This window comes from Stegostoma tigrinum, chromosome 4 (genome assembly GCF_030684315.1).
Source record: "Stegostoma tigrinum isolate sSteTig4 chromosome 4, sSteTig4.hap1, whole genome shotgun sequence".
NCBI classification, from domain to species: Eukaryota; Metazoa; Chordata; class Chondrichthyes; order Orectolobiformes; family Stegostomatidae; genus Stegostoma; species Stegostoma tigrinum.
In genome coordinates, this window is record NC_081357.1 from 92,192,670 (window position 1) to 92,210,737 (window position 18,068).

At 38.9% G+C, this 18,068-nt stretch overlaps 1 protein-coding gene across 1 annotated transcript in view; it reads left to right on the plus strand.

The window, feature by feature from the left end:
* rab23 (RAB23, member RAS oncogene family) overlaps positions 1-18,068 on the plus strand; it is a 35,620-nt gene extending 17,552 nt beyond the window's left edge. The window contains exons 3-7 of the mRNA XM_048531797.2: positions 343-428; positions 1,448-1,604; positions 4,840-4,922; positions 9,191-9,283; positions 11,334-18,068. Of these exons, the coding sequence (XP_048387754.1) occupies positions 343-428; positions 1,448-1,604; positions 4,840-4,922; positions 9,191-9,283; positions 11,334-11,473 (559 nt within the window). The 3' untranslated portion in view covers positions 11,474-18,068. The remainder of the gene's footprint in view (positions 1-342; positions 429-1,447; positions 1,605-4,839; positions 4,923-9,190; positions 9,284-11,333) is intronic.

Sequence of the window (18,068 nt, forward strand, 5' to 3'; positions counted from 1 at the left end):
ACTTTCTGGTAATTTCTTTAAGCCTGATTAAGCACAAGAGTTCTCTGTATTATATTTTGAAAGCAGCCACTATAACAAGCAAATTGATATCTAATATTGAAGCAACTGATAGAAGACAGTCATAAAATACCAGTCTCTCTATGTGATGTGATAACTGTTCTGGTTGATGCTGAACAGCTGTGGTTCAGCAGTAAACTGGCTGAATGTGGTGAGCTGCCTGTAATTGAGCACAATTAGACTAAATAAACATTGCAGTACATGTTCCGTATGGACAGCAGTCACAAACTAATTTAGTCTCCAACAAACATTATTTGATCTCAAATGTCACATTTATCTTTTCAGAGTTAATGATGAAGACGTCAGATTAATGTTATGGGATACAGCAGGACAAGAGGAGTTTGATGCTATTACAAAAGCTTACTATAGAGGTAATCTAATAAATCTCCAGAGAATACACCTGTAAGAGGATGCTGGTTAAAATTCACCACTAGTTTGCCTTCTGATTTAAATATTCAAACCTGCTGCGGAATCCTGGGAACTCCAATTGTTTAGTATAAGAAATGTTTTCTGACTGAATCTTCCCTTTACGTCAATAAAAAGGGGCATTTTATAAATTTGCAACATGAAGTAGCACATTACATGTTGCTGGTACAGACAGATTAACAATATATCATTTTGAGCCTAATAATTAATCTGTTGCACAGTAACTACTGGATGGATTCAGTAACAAGTGCCAAAAAACACTAAAAGACATAAAAATAGTAAAAAAATAGCAATCATCAGTATCTGAAAGCTGCTTCTTATCTAACTTCAGCAAATAGGTGTTTTTAATTCCACTGTCTTGCATTCCTGGCAATTAAAGGTAATACACTTGTTTAGTCTTTTGCTGTAGTCTCATGAAATTTGCAGCTGTGATAACTGCCGAGTAAACGCCATTTCTGAGCTGAGATTAATAACTGTTGCACTATGGTTGAGAGAAATTTGCCAGAAAAGTTATTTTGGTGACTCTCTTTCATATCCACTGTCTGGAGTATTTCTTGAAGATAAAAAAAAATAGGTTTGTGTATTTTTCATCAAGCGTTGTTCTTAGTCTGCCCATAAGTGATGGTTTTGGTATTGAAATGTCCCAGTACAGGGTATTATTAAAATAATACTGTGCATTGCAGTGGCTGTATGTTATAACATAATAAAGCAAAGAACTGTAGATACTGAAGATCTAAAATAAAGACAGAAATTATTGGACAAACTCGGCTAGTCTAGCAGCATCAGAAAAAGTAATGTTAATGTTTTAAGTCAAGTGAAGGTCTTCAAAATGTTAACTGAGCTGGCCTTGCAGCATCTGTGGAAAGAAAGCTGAGGTTCTCCAGCAATTTCTGCTTGTTACAATGTTCAGGAGGAAAGCAATAGTTGCTATTTTAATTTAATCAATTTTGTGCCTTTTCACCAGGTGCTCAAGCGTGTGTGCTGGTGTTCTCCACTACTGACAGAGAGTCCTTTGAGGCTATACCAAGTTGGAAAGAGAAGGTTGAGGCTGAAGTTGGAGACATCCCTACAGTCCTGGTACAGAACAAAATAGACCTCTTGGATGAAACTGTACTTAAAAAGTATGTCTATAACAGAAATGTTTAACTTAAGTTGACTGATTTCAGAATCCTCAAAAAATATAGAACATCAATTTGCATTTACGTAGCACTTTGAATATAAAATGTCCCAAGCCATTTCACAAGATTTGGTACCAAGGCATAAAGCACACCAGAACAGGTGACCAAAAGCTTACCCAAAGTAGTTTTAATGAGTCTTTTAAGAGATGAGTGTGGTGGAGAGGTTGAGGAAAAGAATCCCAGATCCCAGGAGCAAGAACACTTGTCAGCACAGGCACTAATGGTAGAGTTGAATAAAATTTCAAAAATGCAAGAGGTCAAAATCGGAGGAGATCTAATGTACGGAAAGCGTGAGGGTATTCCTGTAGAGAGAGGAACTTGACACTAGTGGTCTTGGAATGAAAAGAAGCCTTTTGAAGGTGAAGGAAAAAGTAAATTTATGTAAGCTGTGATGAAATGTGTCATTCGTACCTAGACAGAGAATTCTGTTCGCTCATAGAATATTATTCACCTGTCATGTGGGATTACTTTGAAGGAAGACAGTGAATAGTGGTAATGTCACTGGAGTTGAAATCCGTGCTAATGCGCTGAGGGCCTGCATTCAAATGCCACCATGACGAATGATGCAGGAAACTGTCATCATAATGTAAAAAAAAATCTGGTTTAATTAATTCCTTTAGGGGAAGCAAATTTACCATCCTTACCTGGTTTGGTCTATGGATACCTCTGGACCCACTGCAATGAAAGCTGTTCAGTTCAAGGGCAATCAGCAATGTGCAACAAATGCTGGCCCTGATCCACTACCAATGAAAGAATAATGGAAAAAATGATTTGGCTTTCAACTGCTTCAGTTAAAGGTTTTAAATGCAGTTTTTAAACAATCCCTTCTTATAACTTTACTGATATAGGTACAGAAGTTGAAATTCATGTCAGACACAGATAAGGAGCAAGAGATGGCTTGAGAGGTTGAAAAGCTTACTCTGCCATTACGTGAAACCATGGTTGATCTGGTTGTAACTTTTGATCCATATTCCTGCCTAGCCCAGATAACCTTTCATTCTTGCCTGCCAAGAATCTACACCCCTGTCTTACAAATGCTCAAAGACTTAATCAAAGTCAGACAAATTTGCCTGCAATTTTAAAACTGTCAGGACTATCAGGGTAGGAGATGAGATTCTTGATTCTGATTTGCAAGTTGTTTTTGTTATGGGGGAATTTTGAATCAGCAAGCAGTGGAAAGTGCTATTTTAAGACACCTGGCACGCAGCAAAAAAAAATTTAATTTGGCTTTTGTGACTGTTTGACAGAATTCCATTCTCATTTTACTAAACACATTCAAGGGAGAGATGGCAGTTTCAATATCAATGAATCAAATCTGAGGAGAGCAGAAGGGATGACTAAATACCTGGGTATCAACGATTGCTAGGTACATTGTGGAAAACTAGAGGTTCCTGTTGAAAAGAATCTTAAGTGAGTTCAACACCTAGCAGGACAGAATTTGTGATGGTAGATACAAAAAAAAATTCAGGCTAACAAAGATCATTTTGATTTAAAATGTGAATAGAATTTGTCCTTTGCTGGAAATGCTAGTGGTGCAGTGTGGTGTGTTATGATCTCTGAGACTGCCAGCTTTGTTAATGGCCTGGCTAGAAGTCAAAAGCTTTTTGCTTAAAATGAATAAGGTTTGCGATCCTAGTACATGCTAAGAATAAAGCCACTAGAATCCGTGGTTTTGTAGAATAAAAATAAATTTTACTATACAATGTTTTCATATGCTAACAATCGACAATGTATATGACTACTCTGAAAGAGTAACATCAGATTTAGAACCATTAACTGTTTTTATCCACACAGATATTGCCAGACCTGCTGAGTTTTTTTCAACATTTTTCATTTCAGATTTCCAACATCAAACTATTTTACTTTCAATACAGTACAAATCAGTTATAATCTTTCTTCCAGAATAAACTTGAGGGAAATATGGGCAACAAACAACTGTGTTCAGCAACCCCTCAAACAGAAAATGCAGTAATATCAGATCCCACAAATCTCTCAGCAGACCTTCATAAGATTGTAGCTCTCAAAATCTTATTAAACTTTTACAAGGGATTCTAATTCTTCACCTTCAAAGATCTGGCTTTAAATCTCCCTCAAAAGTTGCTCCATCGTGGACTGCTTCAATGACTGGTCACATTCCAGTCATTATTATCCTGTCCTGAGACTGCACAACCGTGGGCTCGAGACTACCCTGTAACACCACCTCACACTGACAGCTTAAGTTTTTTTCACAATCATCTAACTTCACTAAGTTGGTACTGCCAGTGTTTCTCAGCAGGGCCAAGCTCCCTCTCTTTGCTCCAGAATTAGTGATGGCTCACAGGTTTCTTCCAAGCCCACACAGCTTTAAGACAGCTCCTGGAGTACGTCCTGAGCCCTAACTCCAACACTATACTGCATCTGTTGGCTTCCAGGAGAGAATGAGACCTGCTACTTTATCATCCTCCTCACTCATTCAAGACTCTTCTCCCTGCTGCTGACCACTTTACTCTCAAGCCTGTTATGTGGCTTGAAAAGCTCAGCAGGTCTAGCAGCATCTGTGAAGGAAAAAACAGTTAACGTTTCAGGCCCGGTGACACTTCCTCAGTTCATGGGTCTCATGGTCTGTTTCTTGCATCAGTGTCAGTCCTGCAGTCTCCATTTGTGAATCCACCAACTCTACATTCATTGTTCTGATGACTGGGTTGTTTAATTGCCCATAGTGTCCAGGGATGTGCAGGCTAGCTGGATTAGCCATGAGAAACACAGGCTACTAACATGGGTGCAAGAATAGATCATTCAGTCTCTTGAATCTGTTCCATTGTCCACTGAGAACATGGCTGTTCCTGTGTGTATACTGTTTCTGTAACTCTTCGCATCTAAAAGAAATCTATCTACCTCAGCTTTGTAATTTTCAATTGATCCCCAATATCAACTGCATGTTGGCGTGGTGGTGGAAAAAAGAGAGTTCAGATTTCCACCAGCCTTTGTATGAGCAGTGTGCACTGACATCAGCAACCTGGGCAGCACAAAGGATGCAGAGGAAAAAGGTTTGCTTTTGTTGACAAATAAATTTACAGAACTACTGTAAGGTATTATGCATGAATGTGGGACTGTGATAACTGATACTCTAAGGTGCTAAGGTGTTTCTTTCCAAAGAACAATGCTAAACTCTGTATTTTCTTTGGTTTTGAAATTATAGCGAAGAAGCAGAAGCTCTAGCTAAAAAGCTGAAGCTTCGGTTTTATCGAGCTTCAGTGAAGGAGGATCTCAATGTCAATGAAGGTGAGCCGATTGAGTGGATCTTGCCTGTCTGATTTTGTATTTTGTTTGTAACTTTACCAATAATAATTCTTTGTAATTAAAGCTAATAGCCTTGGTGATTATTGAAGTTCTGCAGCAATTTGACTGTGTTAAAGATTCTGTCACATTAAAACCAAAGATTCTCATGTCCATTCTAATTTTTGTGTTCCCATCCTTGCGCAGGTTGTCGGTCCCACACTTCTGTCTCTGTCTCCCCGCACCCCACCCTGTGACTTCTTTCAGACCTAAATTTCTTTGAAAACTGTTGCTCCATTTATGGCCTTCCTCCATGCTTTCAATTTAGACTCTACATTCAGGAATTCTGCATTTTGTCAGAGAGAATTTCCTTCTATATCAGATCTACAGGTTTAAGTCAATGATTTCTTTCAATTACTGGTCTTAAGGTTTTGTAGCCTCATCCTTGATTAGTCGCATAACTGACCTCACACTTTCTCAATTTCGAATAACCGCTTCAAGCAAACATTTCTGCTTTGGAACTTTCAAGCTAACGCCCTTATACTGAGAAAACTTATTGCCAGTAGTTGTAAACTATCTCTTCCCTTCAGGAGAAACTGAATCACACATCTAACTTCAGTCAGGATCTCTGCAAGTTGTAAAATAAAAATATCATAAGCTATGCAGAAGAAAATCTGAGCCTTCTCAATGGAAAGCAAGCTAATACTCCATTGTCTGCTCATAACAGTTCAAATGCTAGCAAATTTCCATCATTACCCCAATGAATCCCTTTCTCATACTAGTTTAAAAAGAGTCACAGGTCAAATGACAAGTTAATTATTGAATCCCTGAAACACAGACCAAAATGTACTTGCCACTAATTCAAAATCCAAACATCTAAATATATAATATTTAAGTTTATACAAATCTTACCTTGTATCACAGTACCTTCTAACATATGACTGCAAACAATTCAACTGCAATAAATGTGAATGCTTTACGTATGTTTTGAGTCTGGCACACAAAAATATCTACAATCACACCAAAAACCAAAGCATAGAATGAGTGACCATTTTTCAAATGTGCCACTGTGCTAAACAGAGGACAGTGATTCTTTATCATGTTGGTTTCAGGTTGTGTATGTACTCCATTCTGTAATGGAAGGTTCACCCATCCCACTGGTTGTATATTTATGTTCTTCAATCTGTCTTTTAAAATAACTTAATTATTTCCTTGCTTTCTGACAAAAAGGCCTGGATGGTTATTTACAAGTTAGTAAATTGCACTGTTTCAATACATTTGGCAAGAACTGTGTGCAGTTTTGACATAGTTCCAGTCATAGAGTCATACAGTATGGAAATAGATCCTTCTGTCCAACCAGTCCGTTCCTAACACAATCCCAAACTAAACTAGTCTCACCTGCCTGCTCCTGACCCATATAGCTCCAAACCTTTCCTATTCATGTCTTATCCAAACGCCTTTTAAACATCATAATTATTCCCGCATCCTCCACTTCTGGAACTTTATTCCACACGTGAACCACCCTCTGTAAATAAAAAAACAAAAAATTGCCCCTTGTTTTTTTTTGTTAATCTTTTCCCCCTTGCCTTAATGTGTCCCCTAGACTTGAAATCCCTCTGCTAGGGAAAAGACAACTACCATTCACTTTATCTGTACCCCACGTTATCTTTTAAACTTCTGTAAGGTCATCTCTCAATTCCTGTGCTCCAGTGGAAAATTATCCCAGCCTATCCAGCCTTTCTTTATAACTCAAACCTTCCATACTTGCCAACCTCCTGGTAAATCTCTTCAGAACCCTCTCCAGCTTAATAATTTCCTTCTTATAACTGAGCAACCAGAACTGGACAGAGTATTCCTGAAGAGGCCTTACCAATGTCTTGTGCAACCTCAACATGACTTCTAAACTCCTATACTCAAAGGACTGAGCAATGAGGACAAGCATGCCAAACACATTTTTTAACCATCCTTTCTTTATGTGACACAAACTTCAAAGAATTATGTACCTGAACCCCTAGGTCCTTCTGCAACATCAGCCAGAGCCCTACCATTAATTGCATAAGCCCCATCATTGTTTGTACCTTGCATTTATCTAGATTGCACTCCATCTGCCATTTCTTAAGCCATTTCATCAAGATCTCTTTGTCATCTTATTACATAGTGAAGAAGTTATTCAGTGCCACCAATTTTGATGTCATCCGCAAACGCATTAACCATGCCTTCTCTCTTCTCATCCAAATCCATTAATATAAATGACAAACAGAAGGGAATCCAGAACCGATCCCTGTGGAACCCCGCTGGTGACAGATCTTCAGTCCAAAAAGCAACCCTCCACCACCACTCTGTCTCTTGCCATTAAACCAATTATGTGTCTAATTGGCAAGCTCACCCTAAATCCCATGTGACCTAACTTTACTAATTAGTCTACCATTGTTTGAACTATAGGCCGATGCCGTATATCTCTTCATTCAGAAGAAAATTGCCTAATGCCACATGTTAAATGTGAAAGCTTGTGTTTAAATCAGTGGTTCAAATTTTGTGCACCGTTGTGCTGTTTAAAGCAATGAAAACAATGTTTGCCTTTATGACAAAAATATTTAGCTCTCCTATTTGCTATGTATTGAACAGTGTGAGTGTCCAATATTAATTTAATCTCTTGAGGAATGTGATTAGTAACAATTACAGTTTGAGACATTAAGACAACTTCTCACTTTACCACCAGAGCTCATCAGTGATAGAATATTGAATGTGACCAGGCAACCTATAACTGGAATTATCTTGGAATTATCCTGAAACTATCTTGGAATTCTCCAGCATCTGCAGTTCCCATTATCTCTGAACCTATAACTGTATCTTGTTTTGTGAAAAACACTGATGACATTTCCGACATGCTGCCAGGCCTGCAGTATTTAGCTAGAAAACAGATTTTTTTATTCATTAACGGGATGAGGGCATCACTGACCAAGCAGCATTTGTTGCCCATCCTTAATTGCCCAGAGGTCAGTTCAGAATCAACCACATTGCTGTGGGTCTGGAGTCACATGTAGGCCAAACCAGGTAAGGATAGACAATGGATTCATGGTCATCACCAGATTCTTAATTCTAGATATTTTATTGAATTCAAATTCCACCATCTGCCATGGCAGGATTCGAACCCACGTCCCCAGAACATTATCTGGGTCTCTGGATTAACAGTCCAGCGATAATACCACTAGGCCATAGCCTCCCCTGTGAGGGTCTTCATTTCCATGAATTTGTCACCTTGATCAAGATTATGTTGGGAACCTTCTCATTGCATGTTGTTTGACACAATGTTTGGCAGCATAAAATCATGCAGCTCGGAAACAGGCTATTTGGTCTATTGGACCCGTGCGCCTCCGCGTAAAAGTTGCTTGGTCCCATTTTCTGCTCCTTGTATGTTAGCCTGCAAATGTCCCTTATTTTTATTTCATGGTATTCATCATCATCCTTCCAGTTTTGTTTTTGAGTGGACAGTGTGTGGAAGTTTATTTACTGATTTGTTTATAGAGATTTGTTGAATATTTCATGAGGGCTGCATGGTGGTTTTGGGTGTCAGTGGTCTGGGTCACAATTACTGGATTAGTTCATCTGGAAAATCCAAGACAAGGCAGTACCAAGCTTGGTTTATATCTGCTCCAGAGTTGAACAGTGACTGGTGAGCTGTGGCTAAGTGAAGATTTTTATCCGGTTTTCAAATGTGTTTTCTAAGACAGGTTGTGATTTTAGTAACTATTTGATCAGCTGTGTCATTAACAGAACATAAATGAAGGATTTTAGAGGTACAGATAGTTCTGCTATAATGTTTCATTAATACAAATTGGCTATAATGTGATTGAATAGTGGGAGCTGTTTGGATAACACAGATGTTTTGCTGTACAAGTATAACGATGTCCCTATAACATGGTTTTCTATAGCACATGGTCACACAAGAATGCAACTATAACATTGAGAGAACTATCTGTAGTGGGATCAATGGCTTGAATCCCTTTGTAATCTGTATGTATCCCACTGTCATTTTGTTGCCATTCATTGAGAGTAAGTATATTTCAGTGAAAAGATTTGTTTAAATGTATTGAAATCAATTGAATTCACCTGTTCTTGAAACTAATTACATTTTAAGTTTGTTGAAACAGATTTTGTTTCAATATCACTTGTTGGAGTGCTTTCACTGTCACAATAGACACTATCCAGTAGTGACTTGAGAAAACATATGCAATGGTGGAAAGATCGAAGTTCAAGTTATTTTGTGTCCACAGTTTTTAAGTATCTGGCTGAGAAGTATCTTCAGCGACTCAAACAACATACTACTGAAGAACAGGAACAAGTACATGTGACAAGCAATCGCATAGGTAATTTGTACCTCTTTAACCCATAAAGAAATTCCTGAGTTGATTGTATAAACCCTAAAGGCCTTGAGTGCCTTGTCTGTTTGAGCTGTCAAAAAGCTTTAGAGTTGAAAAGGACCCAGATGATACAGTTGATGAGACAAAAGCATTTCATGTCAAACTTCAACTCAAGTCAGAAATGCAAGTCTGCTTTAAATGTTGATTGCCAGGGTTATACACAAAACAACCTAGTTTCTGATGAAGATTGTACCCTGGGAAATAATAGGTAACCCACGTCTTCCTCTCCCTCAGCCTCCCTGTATCATGGCATGTTGTTGACCTTTGGCCTATTCGGTGGCTTGTTTGTCTCCGCTCCTTTTGATTCCCCTATCCCGCACACATCTCTAATTCCCCTTGACTGTTTCTCTGGGAACAATCCCCGCCTCTGCAATTTGTGGCATATTGTTCACTATCAGATGTGAATGTTTACCTCAAGTGATAACTAATGCAAATCATCCTGCCACCTTTTTAGATGTTCAGCAATGGAATACCTTTGAAGTGTAATCACTGATGTGACGTGAGAAACATGAGAGCCAATTTGCTCACAGTAAGATTCTGTATACACCAGTGCTGTAGTTACTGGATAATCTGTATTTTAGGAATGGAGATTGAAAAATGTATATTGTTCCGATCATAAATGTTAAAATAGCGTTAAGGGGGCTTTTTACAGCTACCTCAGACAGCAGCTGTGGCCTCAGATTGTGTCTTGTCTCAAGGATGGCACCCTGAACACTGTAGTATTCCCTCAGTGCTGCACACAGAATGACAGCCCAAGTTTTTGAGTTCAAAATTTAGGATATCTGGTCAGTATGAACAGGTTGGACTGAAGGGTCTGTTCCCATGCTGAACATCTTTAAGTCTCTGGAATGGGTCCTATAACCTTGTGACTCAAAAGTCAGAGTGCCATTGACTGCACCCTGGCTGACAGTACCAATCTTCTCCCCTCTATAGCCAAGTTCATCAATTTTGTACTATCTCCAAGATTTCTTGATTTTAACTCTGAGAAAGAAGAACAATTGTCCTATGCTCTTGCAAGTCAATGCAAGAGGGCAGAAGGGGAGCAGTCTCTGATTTTCTTTGTCTGAGTGTGACCAGTTTATTGCACAGCACAATTAACACAGTGGAGACCGCTATCTCGGTGTGCCCCTATTCTGCCTCAAGGGAATATTGTAGATGAATTTTTGGATTAATGTCTCATGTGAAAGACAAGACTTCAGTTCAATGCTGTCATCCTACCACACTGGATTGTCAGCCTAGATTATTCTCTCTCCCCTCAGGTGAGGTTGAATCCTGTGATCTGACTCTGAGGTAAGAGTGCTACCCAGTGAAACCCTGGTAGTTATACACCTTGCAGCAGCAGAAGCTATCCTACCTGAGTGACTTATCACTTGGCTAATAGTCACTGAAACCACGTAGTTTGGGCTGTATGCCACAGTTCGTCCAAACCAGTGGTATCCATTTCCTGCCATGCAGAAATCATCTGAAAACTGGCTGCAATGACTGGGACAATCAGGGCCAATAGTCCCCTTCGGATTTCCTGACAGATGCGGTATCGGTAATACTACCGGGAGATAGATGCCAGACCTCTTCTCTGGCATATCCTGCAGCAGCAATTGTCATTCAAAGCTGTGGAATGGGAGAAAATTAGCATTTGGCTCCCATTAGCAAATCAGAGAGATCCCTTTTGTGGGTTTGCGAGACATTGAATGTACTGAATTTGAACTGCTTGTTATTTTCTAATAATTTATGGGATGTAGCCATGGCTATAAACCCATCCCTCTTGTTCAATGAAACGCCATCTGGTTTCTCCTGGGAAGAGGACACTTTTTTGTGTGCTAATGGGTGAGTTGTGTGGATTATTTGATGAGAATCAATTTGGAGCTAAAGATAAATTTTACTGCAAGACAGTTATAGATTCAGGTTGAAACAAGTGGCATAATAAGAACTGCCATGCAGTGCTGTTAACTGAACTGCAAATTAACGTGTAATCACTGACATTCCCCTCTTCTCCCAGGAGTATTTAACACGGCTGGCGGCAGTCACTCTGGCCAGAATTCCAACATGGTAAATGGTGGAGCAGTTATCAGCCTTCGGCCGAACAAGCAGAGGACCAAGAAGAGCAGAGGCCTTGGAGCCCGCTGTGGAAAGCTCTAGTGGTCTCCTTGCAGCATGGCAGCAATGTGTGCTGTTTGTGCAACTGTTGAGATCAGTTAGGTTTTTTAATTTGGACATTCTGACACTCCTGAGGTAGATTATAATCAAAGACACTACAGTACTTGGCTACACACAGCTAAAATCGTACAGAGGCTTTGGAAAGCGCATCACTCAACCCCAAAATTGGTTGAAGGTTGTGGTAGTTTAAAAGTGGAACGATGTCTGTCTATAAATGGTTCAGATGACCACCAACTTGCCTGATTTACTGCAGCTTTGCATGGATCGGATTGAAGATGTTAGATTTGTTGCAGGTTATTCACGTTTTATTCTGAAAATCAATGTGCTCAAGTTGTGCAGCATTTCTGCATCCAGCCAGATCTACCTTATTACCTAAAAGGAAAGTCATGAATGCAGTGTGATTTAATCTAAGAGAGCACTTCCTTCATGTGAAAAAGTAGCCCACTTACCAGGACCGAGAACCACCAGGTCGAGCTTAAAATACTTTCCTTCAAGAGAATTTACTAAAACACTTCTTCTTTTAAAAAAAGGAAAAATGTTGTAATGAATTATGAAATTATATTGTCATTTGAACAGATGTTACAAAAACATTGCCATTTGTGGTTGTTAATTGATGGAACTAACTTCAATGACCTGTGCAATATTTCAGTGTTGGATACAGCGGAAGATGTTTTATCACTAGGAGTTTTTGTTTGGATGGTTTGAGTTGATTGAACTGTTTAGATGTGTTTTAAAACAATTCACATTTGGTATTTTAATGTTTGTAATCATACAATCACTGTTTGTATACTAGAGACATTTTTTACGGAACATTTTGTAATCATGCCTGTCGCTTGCTTGTATGTAAGCTTTGACTAATTGTCTTCACAGGCCTTTTATTATTCAGATTGACATTTGCATGAGTGCCAAATCAGTACCACAACTATTGCCTTTGACTTTCATTGTTTCTGACAAGAATATAAGGAACCCCTACTAGGATTCTGAATGAAAAGGTAAGTAGAACCTACTGCAAGAGTCTCTCTATCTGGAGTTGCTTTACCTGATAACACTCCTTTCGTGCCATAATACGTGTCTAGACATCACAAGCTCCTGACTGCATGATTTATATTTTTATTTTACTTGGATTAAAACTTGCAGTACCCCTTGCCTGAGCTTTCTATTGTATACAGTTACGACTGCCCACCTCTGACGAGTAACAGCACCCAGCTGATGAGTTACCCAGACATTGATGCAAGGTTTTGTGAATTATGATGTAATCTCCATTTTTGTAACAAGCTAAGTCTAACTGCATAAGTATAGACTTGGTGAGCAGGAAAAGATGAGCTGGTCCATCAAGCCTGCTCCCCTCCCTCATGATAGTCACGTCTTCTTGATTGAACATTACTTTTTTCACAACTCTCCCCTTTAACATCTAATCACCTGGGTAATTATTCCTGAAAAAATATTCTTGGAAAATTCCTCTTCACTTCCTTCAAACAATCAAAATTAATCTGGGTAATGAGCTGGACCAGTTGTTTCAGATTTTTAAATCTGCTTATTTAAGGCACTGCCAGGGGGGACACCTTGAATAAAATATCTAACTGTGAGGTGATGTCAGGAGAATAAGATTGACTGACTGTGCTTTCACATTGTGGCACTAGACGTTTTTCACTCTATTTCTGTTTTACTTCTAGCCAAAATTGTTCTATGTTAATATAGCTGAAATAAAAGGCACCAATAAATTATTCTGCTATTCACACAGTACTGACAGGTTAAACCTTTAAAATGAGTCAAACTAAAATGCAATCTTAGGTTGCTACAAGCACTGACTAACTGGTCATCTGTGCTATTCTATTCTTGCTGTTTGCAATAAATAACATTTCCACATTTAAAGTAGGTAGAATTTAAGAGATTTGCGGTATAGTAGCATTCACCAAAGAAATGTGCATAGGAAGGCTCTTTGTCCCTTATGATCAGATGGTTAAATATAAAACACTTAACTGCCATTTTCTTCTAAAGAACTTTAGGGCATGGAAACATCATTCAGACCAACCAATCCTTGATAGTGTTCATGTTACAAACAACCATGAGCATTGCAAGAAATACCATTCACTACTGAGTTGAGGTTTTCTAATAGATTTTTATGATCGAAAAGGTACTTTATGTGCGTGGATGTATACATAAAAATGTCAGCTGAGGTTTGATGTAAGTTGTTTCAAAGCCAGTCTTATGCAGTGGTCCATAGTGTGGGGTTTTTTTTGCAGTTTTGAAATTCTTAGCTGTGCTTCTGGTTTACGTGAGTGTCACTTTCTTACAGTTGCTGAAAGACCTATGGCGCATTGAAGTGAGGGGAAGGGGCAAAGTGCAAATGCTGGGAATATGAAATGAAATGCACACAAAGTTCTTAAATGTTAGCCCTAGAAATGAGCTGTGACTGAATGAATATTTACATTTTGAAAATTGTTGCTTGAAAGTGAAGGATTGAGATTTGATCCGTTTTGGTTAAATAATCCAGTCTGTGAAGTTCAGACAGAGCTTTTTTTTCTGCCTTGATATGCCCAAGATATTTTTTGTTTGGTTTTATGAGGGCTGACTGTTCTCAATATACATTCCCTGGTGTATATGGCCTTGCAGGAAAATTTAAGAGTAAAGCCTGAGTCTGCCCACGATCTCCCAACAACAGGCGCCAAGCTTGGGAGAGTACATCGAGAATATCAGCCCTTGTTTCTGTTGTGATGCTAAGACATTTTATACAATTTGTTTACTGTTGCATATCATTTCGAGGATGTAGTTTTATTGGTGCCACAGTTGTGCCTTCCAGTTAGCTAAACATATGATGTTATGGCACGAGAAGCCATTCAGCTTATTGTGCCTGTGCCAGCTCTTTCAGTAAGGTACCTATTAATCCAGTCACCTATGAACCATTCCCTTGATCTGTGCCCCTTTTTGAAATTGCATGATACAAAAATTGCTGGCACAGGGCATACCCACCACTGATCCACTCATGTAAACCCACATGCATTTAGTTGGGTCACAGCGCTGCCTGACAGGAGATCTGTGCATTTCCTGACTAATCAATCTGAATGCATTGACATACAGAGATTTGAATTTTGGAGCATCTACAGAATATGTGAATTCTAACCAGCTACCTAGTTCTGTTGTACCTTTGTAACATCACAAAGTCTCAGTTGTACCATTTGTGACATCACAATGTCTCAGCCTTACTAATCACCTTTAGCCGAACAGTATGGCAAACAGTGGCTTGGTGTTCAGCTGGGTGGAATGTGGTGCAGTTGGGCAGGTATAAAACCCTGCATACAACTTGTTTGTATTTGCTCGTAGAGATTTGTTACTTTGACCTGATTAATTTCTAAGCTTTTTTTTATATGTTTATTAACATATTCTCATCTCTGCATTCTAAATCATTTCTGAAGTGCTTTGTTAACTGAATTGAGCCTTTCATCCTGCCATCTTTGATCTTAAAATGCCTATGAAGGTCAGGTATTTCCTAGTCAAACACCTAGGAGTAGACCACCACTAGGGCCTGTTGCTGGTTAGCATCGAGAGTTGAAGTATGTACAAGATATAGTGAGTTCTGTTACCAGCTTCTATTCTCATCCAGAAATACTTGTTTGAGTTTCAGTGTGCACGCGTTATAATTAGATAGGTCAGGTGTCAACAGTCAGAGGTGTTATATACATCTGGCACTTGCTGTCTTATTAGTCATCATTCATTTTTAGTGATTTTTGTAATGCATTGCTTGTTATTTTGGCTATGATGTGGAGGTGCTGGTGTTGGACTGGGGTGGACAAAGAATGAAGCCACACAACACCAGGTTCATAATCCAACAGGTTTATTTGAAATCACAAGCTTTTGGAGCATAGTCCATTCACTTTATGAAGGGGCTGTGCTCTGAAATCTTGTGCTTTCAAATAAACCAGTTGGACCATAACCTGGTGTCATGTGACTTCTAACTTTATTGTTTTAGGTCACATGTCAGCCAAGGCTCAGTGGGTACCACACCCTTCTCTGAAACACTAGACTCTAAGTTCAAGTCGTGCTCAATGACTTAGCACAACAATCAAGGCTGAGACTCCAGTACAGTACTAAGAGAGGACTGTGCTGTCAGATGCCATCTTTCAGATGAGATCTTCAACCCAGGTATCAGTGCTTGGGTGATTTACAATAGTGCTATTTTGAGGAAGAGCAGGGGAGTTATTCCTATGTTCTGGCCAATATTCAACATCCTAAAATGCAACTTTTGTATCTATTTCACCTTGCTCTTGCAATATTTCACTACATTAAAGTCACATTGCACATTGTTGCTGTTGCTGCTCCGCCAAAAGGATACATTAAACCTAAGAAATTAATGTGAAAAGATTTTTTTTAAAAATTCATTTCACCGGATGAGGGCAGTTAAGAGTCGGCCACATTGCTGTGGGTCTGGAGTTATATGTAGGCCAGACCAGGTAAGGATGGTAGCTTCCTTCCCTAAAAGGGCATTAGTGAACCAGATGGGTTTTTCCAAACAAGCGACAATGGATTCATTGTCATCATTAGATGCTCAATTCCAGATACTTTATTGAAATCAAATTCCACCATCTGCCATGATGAGATTCGAAACTGGGTCCCCAAAACATTATCTGGGTCTCTGGATTAACAGTCCAGCAATAATACCATTAGGCCAATGTGTCTCCTTTTGGGAGATTGTTTCACAGGGAGAAGAGAGAGGGATTAAAGGCATGCTGACCTCTACTTTGTTCTGACTGAGTGCCATTACCGTCTCTTATCTCCTCTCTCACTCTCATCTCTCTTTGCTTTGCCTTTTTGCATCTCCTCTCACTGTCTTGTGCTCTTCCTTCTCTCCTCACCCTCCCCCCAATTACCCCCTGTGAATTACTTAGAATGATTCATTCAGCCCATCATGAAAAACTATCCAATTAGTCCCATTCCAGAATCTATTAGTTCTGCAATATTTTTGAACACTTATGCAACTCCCATTTGAGTTATTGAATTGGTTTCCCCTCCACTTTGACATTTCCTGATTATCATTAAGACTCAAATATTTTTAAATTCTTTCACCTTTGATAGAAAACCAAAAAGATTAGAGCTGTCTCATCTGGTTTATATTTTATATGAACCTTCTCTCACACTCTCAATATATGTTTTATTCCTTCTCTCCTTTGTTTTATCCAGCTTTCACACGATGGTGTATGTTGTAGACTTTATCTACTACCTGTGTGATAATGAGAACCACACTGGCACTGTTCTCCAGCTGAAGACATTCCCCCTTAATTTCTTTATTGCATTTGTTAGTGACAGATTTATTCTCTTACCCATTCACTCCAAGCCCCTACATTTCCTTATCATTTCCTAATCTCAGACCCTTTGTGTCTTCCTCAGTAAAGGGCAAACAGATCCTTTCTCGGGAATGTAAAGAAAACACTGACCTGTTAACTTAGTGGGTTGATCAAAATGCCAAGGGAAGTAATGACCAAGGTCCAGTGTTTGGCACCTGTTTGGACAAAACAATTAAAAGGATCAGAAGTGGAAAAATTATAGTTAATCAACCTCTGTCCAATTTCTCTTTTTATAATTCTGCTGAACTTGAAATCACTGAGTTGTGCATAGTGGCAGCTGATCCTGGCACCTTTCTGGTTTGTATGAGAGTTGCTGCTTTCCTTCTTGAGTTACTGTGGAGCCTCTTGAGCTCTCGACAGGCGGAATCCAGAAAGTCAAGAAGTACACCACTCCTATCAAGATCAGCTTCAACGGAAAATGTTATGTTAGCACCACAGCACTAAATTTCTGGTGTCAGGTTCTCAGCAAGGGGCATCCCTATTGAATGTTGCTGTTGAACTTTGTAAGAAAATTCTGATTTTTGTAGTGATTTCAATTAATGGCCAATAGCACCAATGGTGCTTTGTAATTTTCAGCATGCAAATTGGAAACAAGATATTCCATTCCTGAAATACTCCACTAGTTTTACTCTTGCTAAAAGTGTCAACATGGCATTTAATTCCAGTTTTAAAATACTGTTTTCAGGCAGAATATTTTGCAAAACTGGGAGATTTTAATAAGTGTATACAATCTCGTTAAATGAATTAATGGAAAAGAATTGCTGCTGTGTAGGTTTTGCTAACTAACCCATTCTAAAAACAATGTATTGCCTTAATTTAAATTTTCTGAAGGTATGGATAGACTCCATTGTTTTGCTATAGGAGCAAGTCCAGTTATATCCTGCTTTTGGAAGGGGAGAACTTCAATAGGGTTTTCATAATGAGTTGCTCCATCTGCTTTGGAAACAATTCACTTTGGCAACAGGAGTATACTGATGTGATTATTTAAACATGCATGGATTGCCTTTATCAGTTTCCTGTGAGATGCATATTGATATCCCATAATATATCAGTCATTGCAGATTGGTTATTGGGTTTATTCTTTCAGCTGTGTAATGTTTGTTTTGTGGTATGGTGATTAATTTAATAAATGTTTGTTATTCTTTTGCTCCAACTGCTGATATGCATGTAAAACTCTGTTACATAGTGCCATACCAAAATTAATCACCCTACAATTTTGGCAGTTTTTTAAAATTATA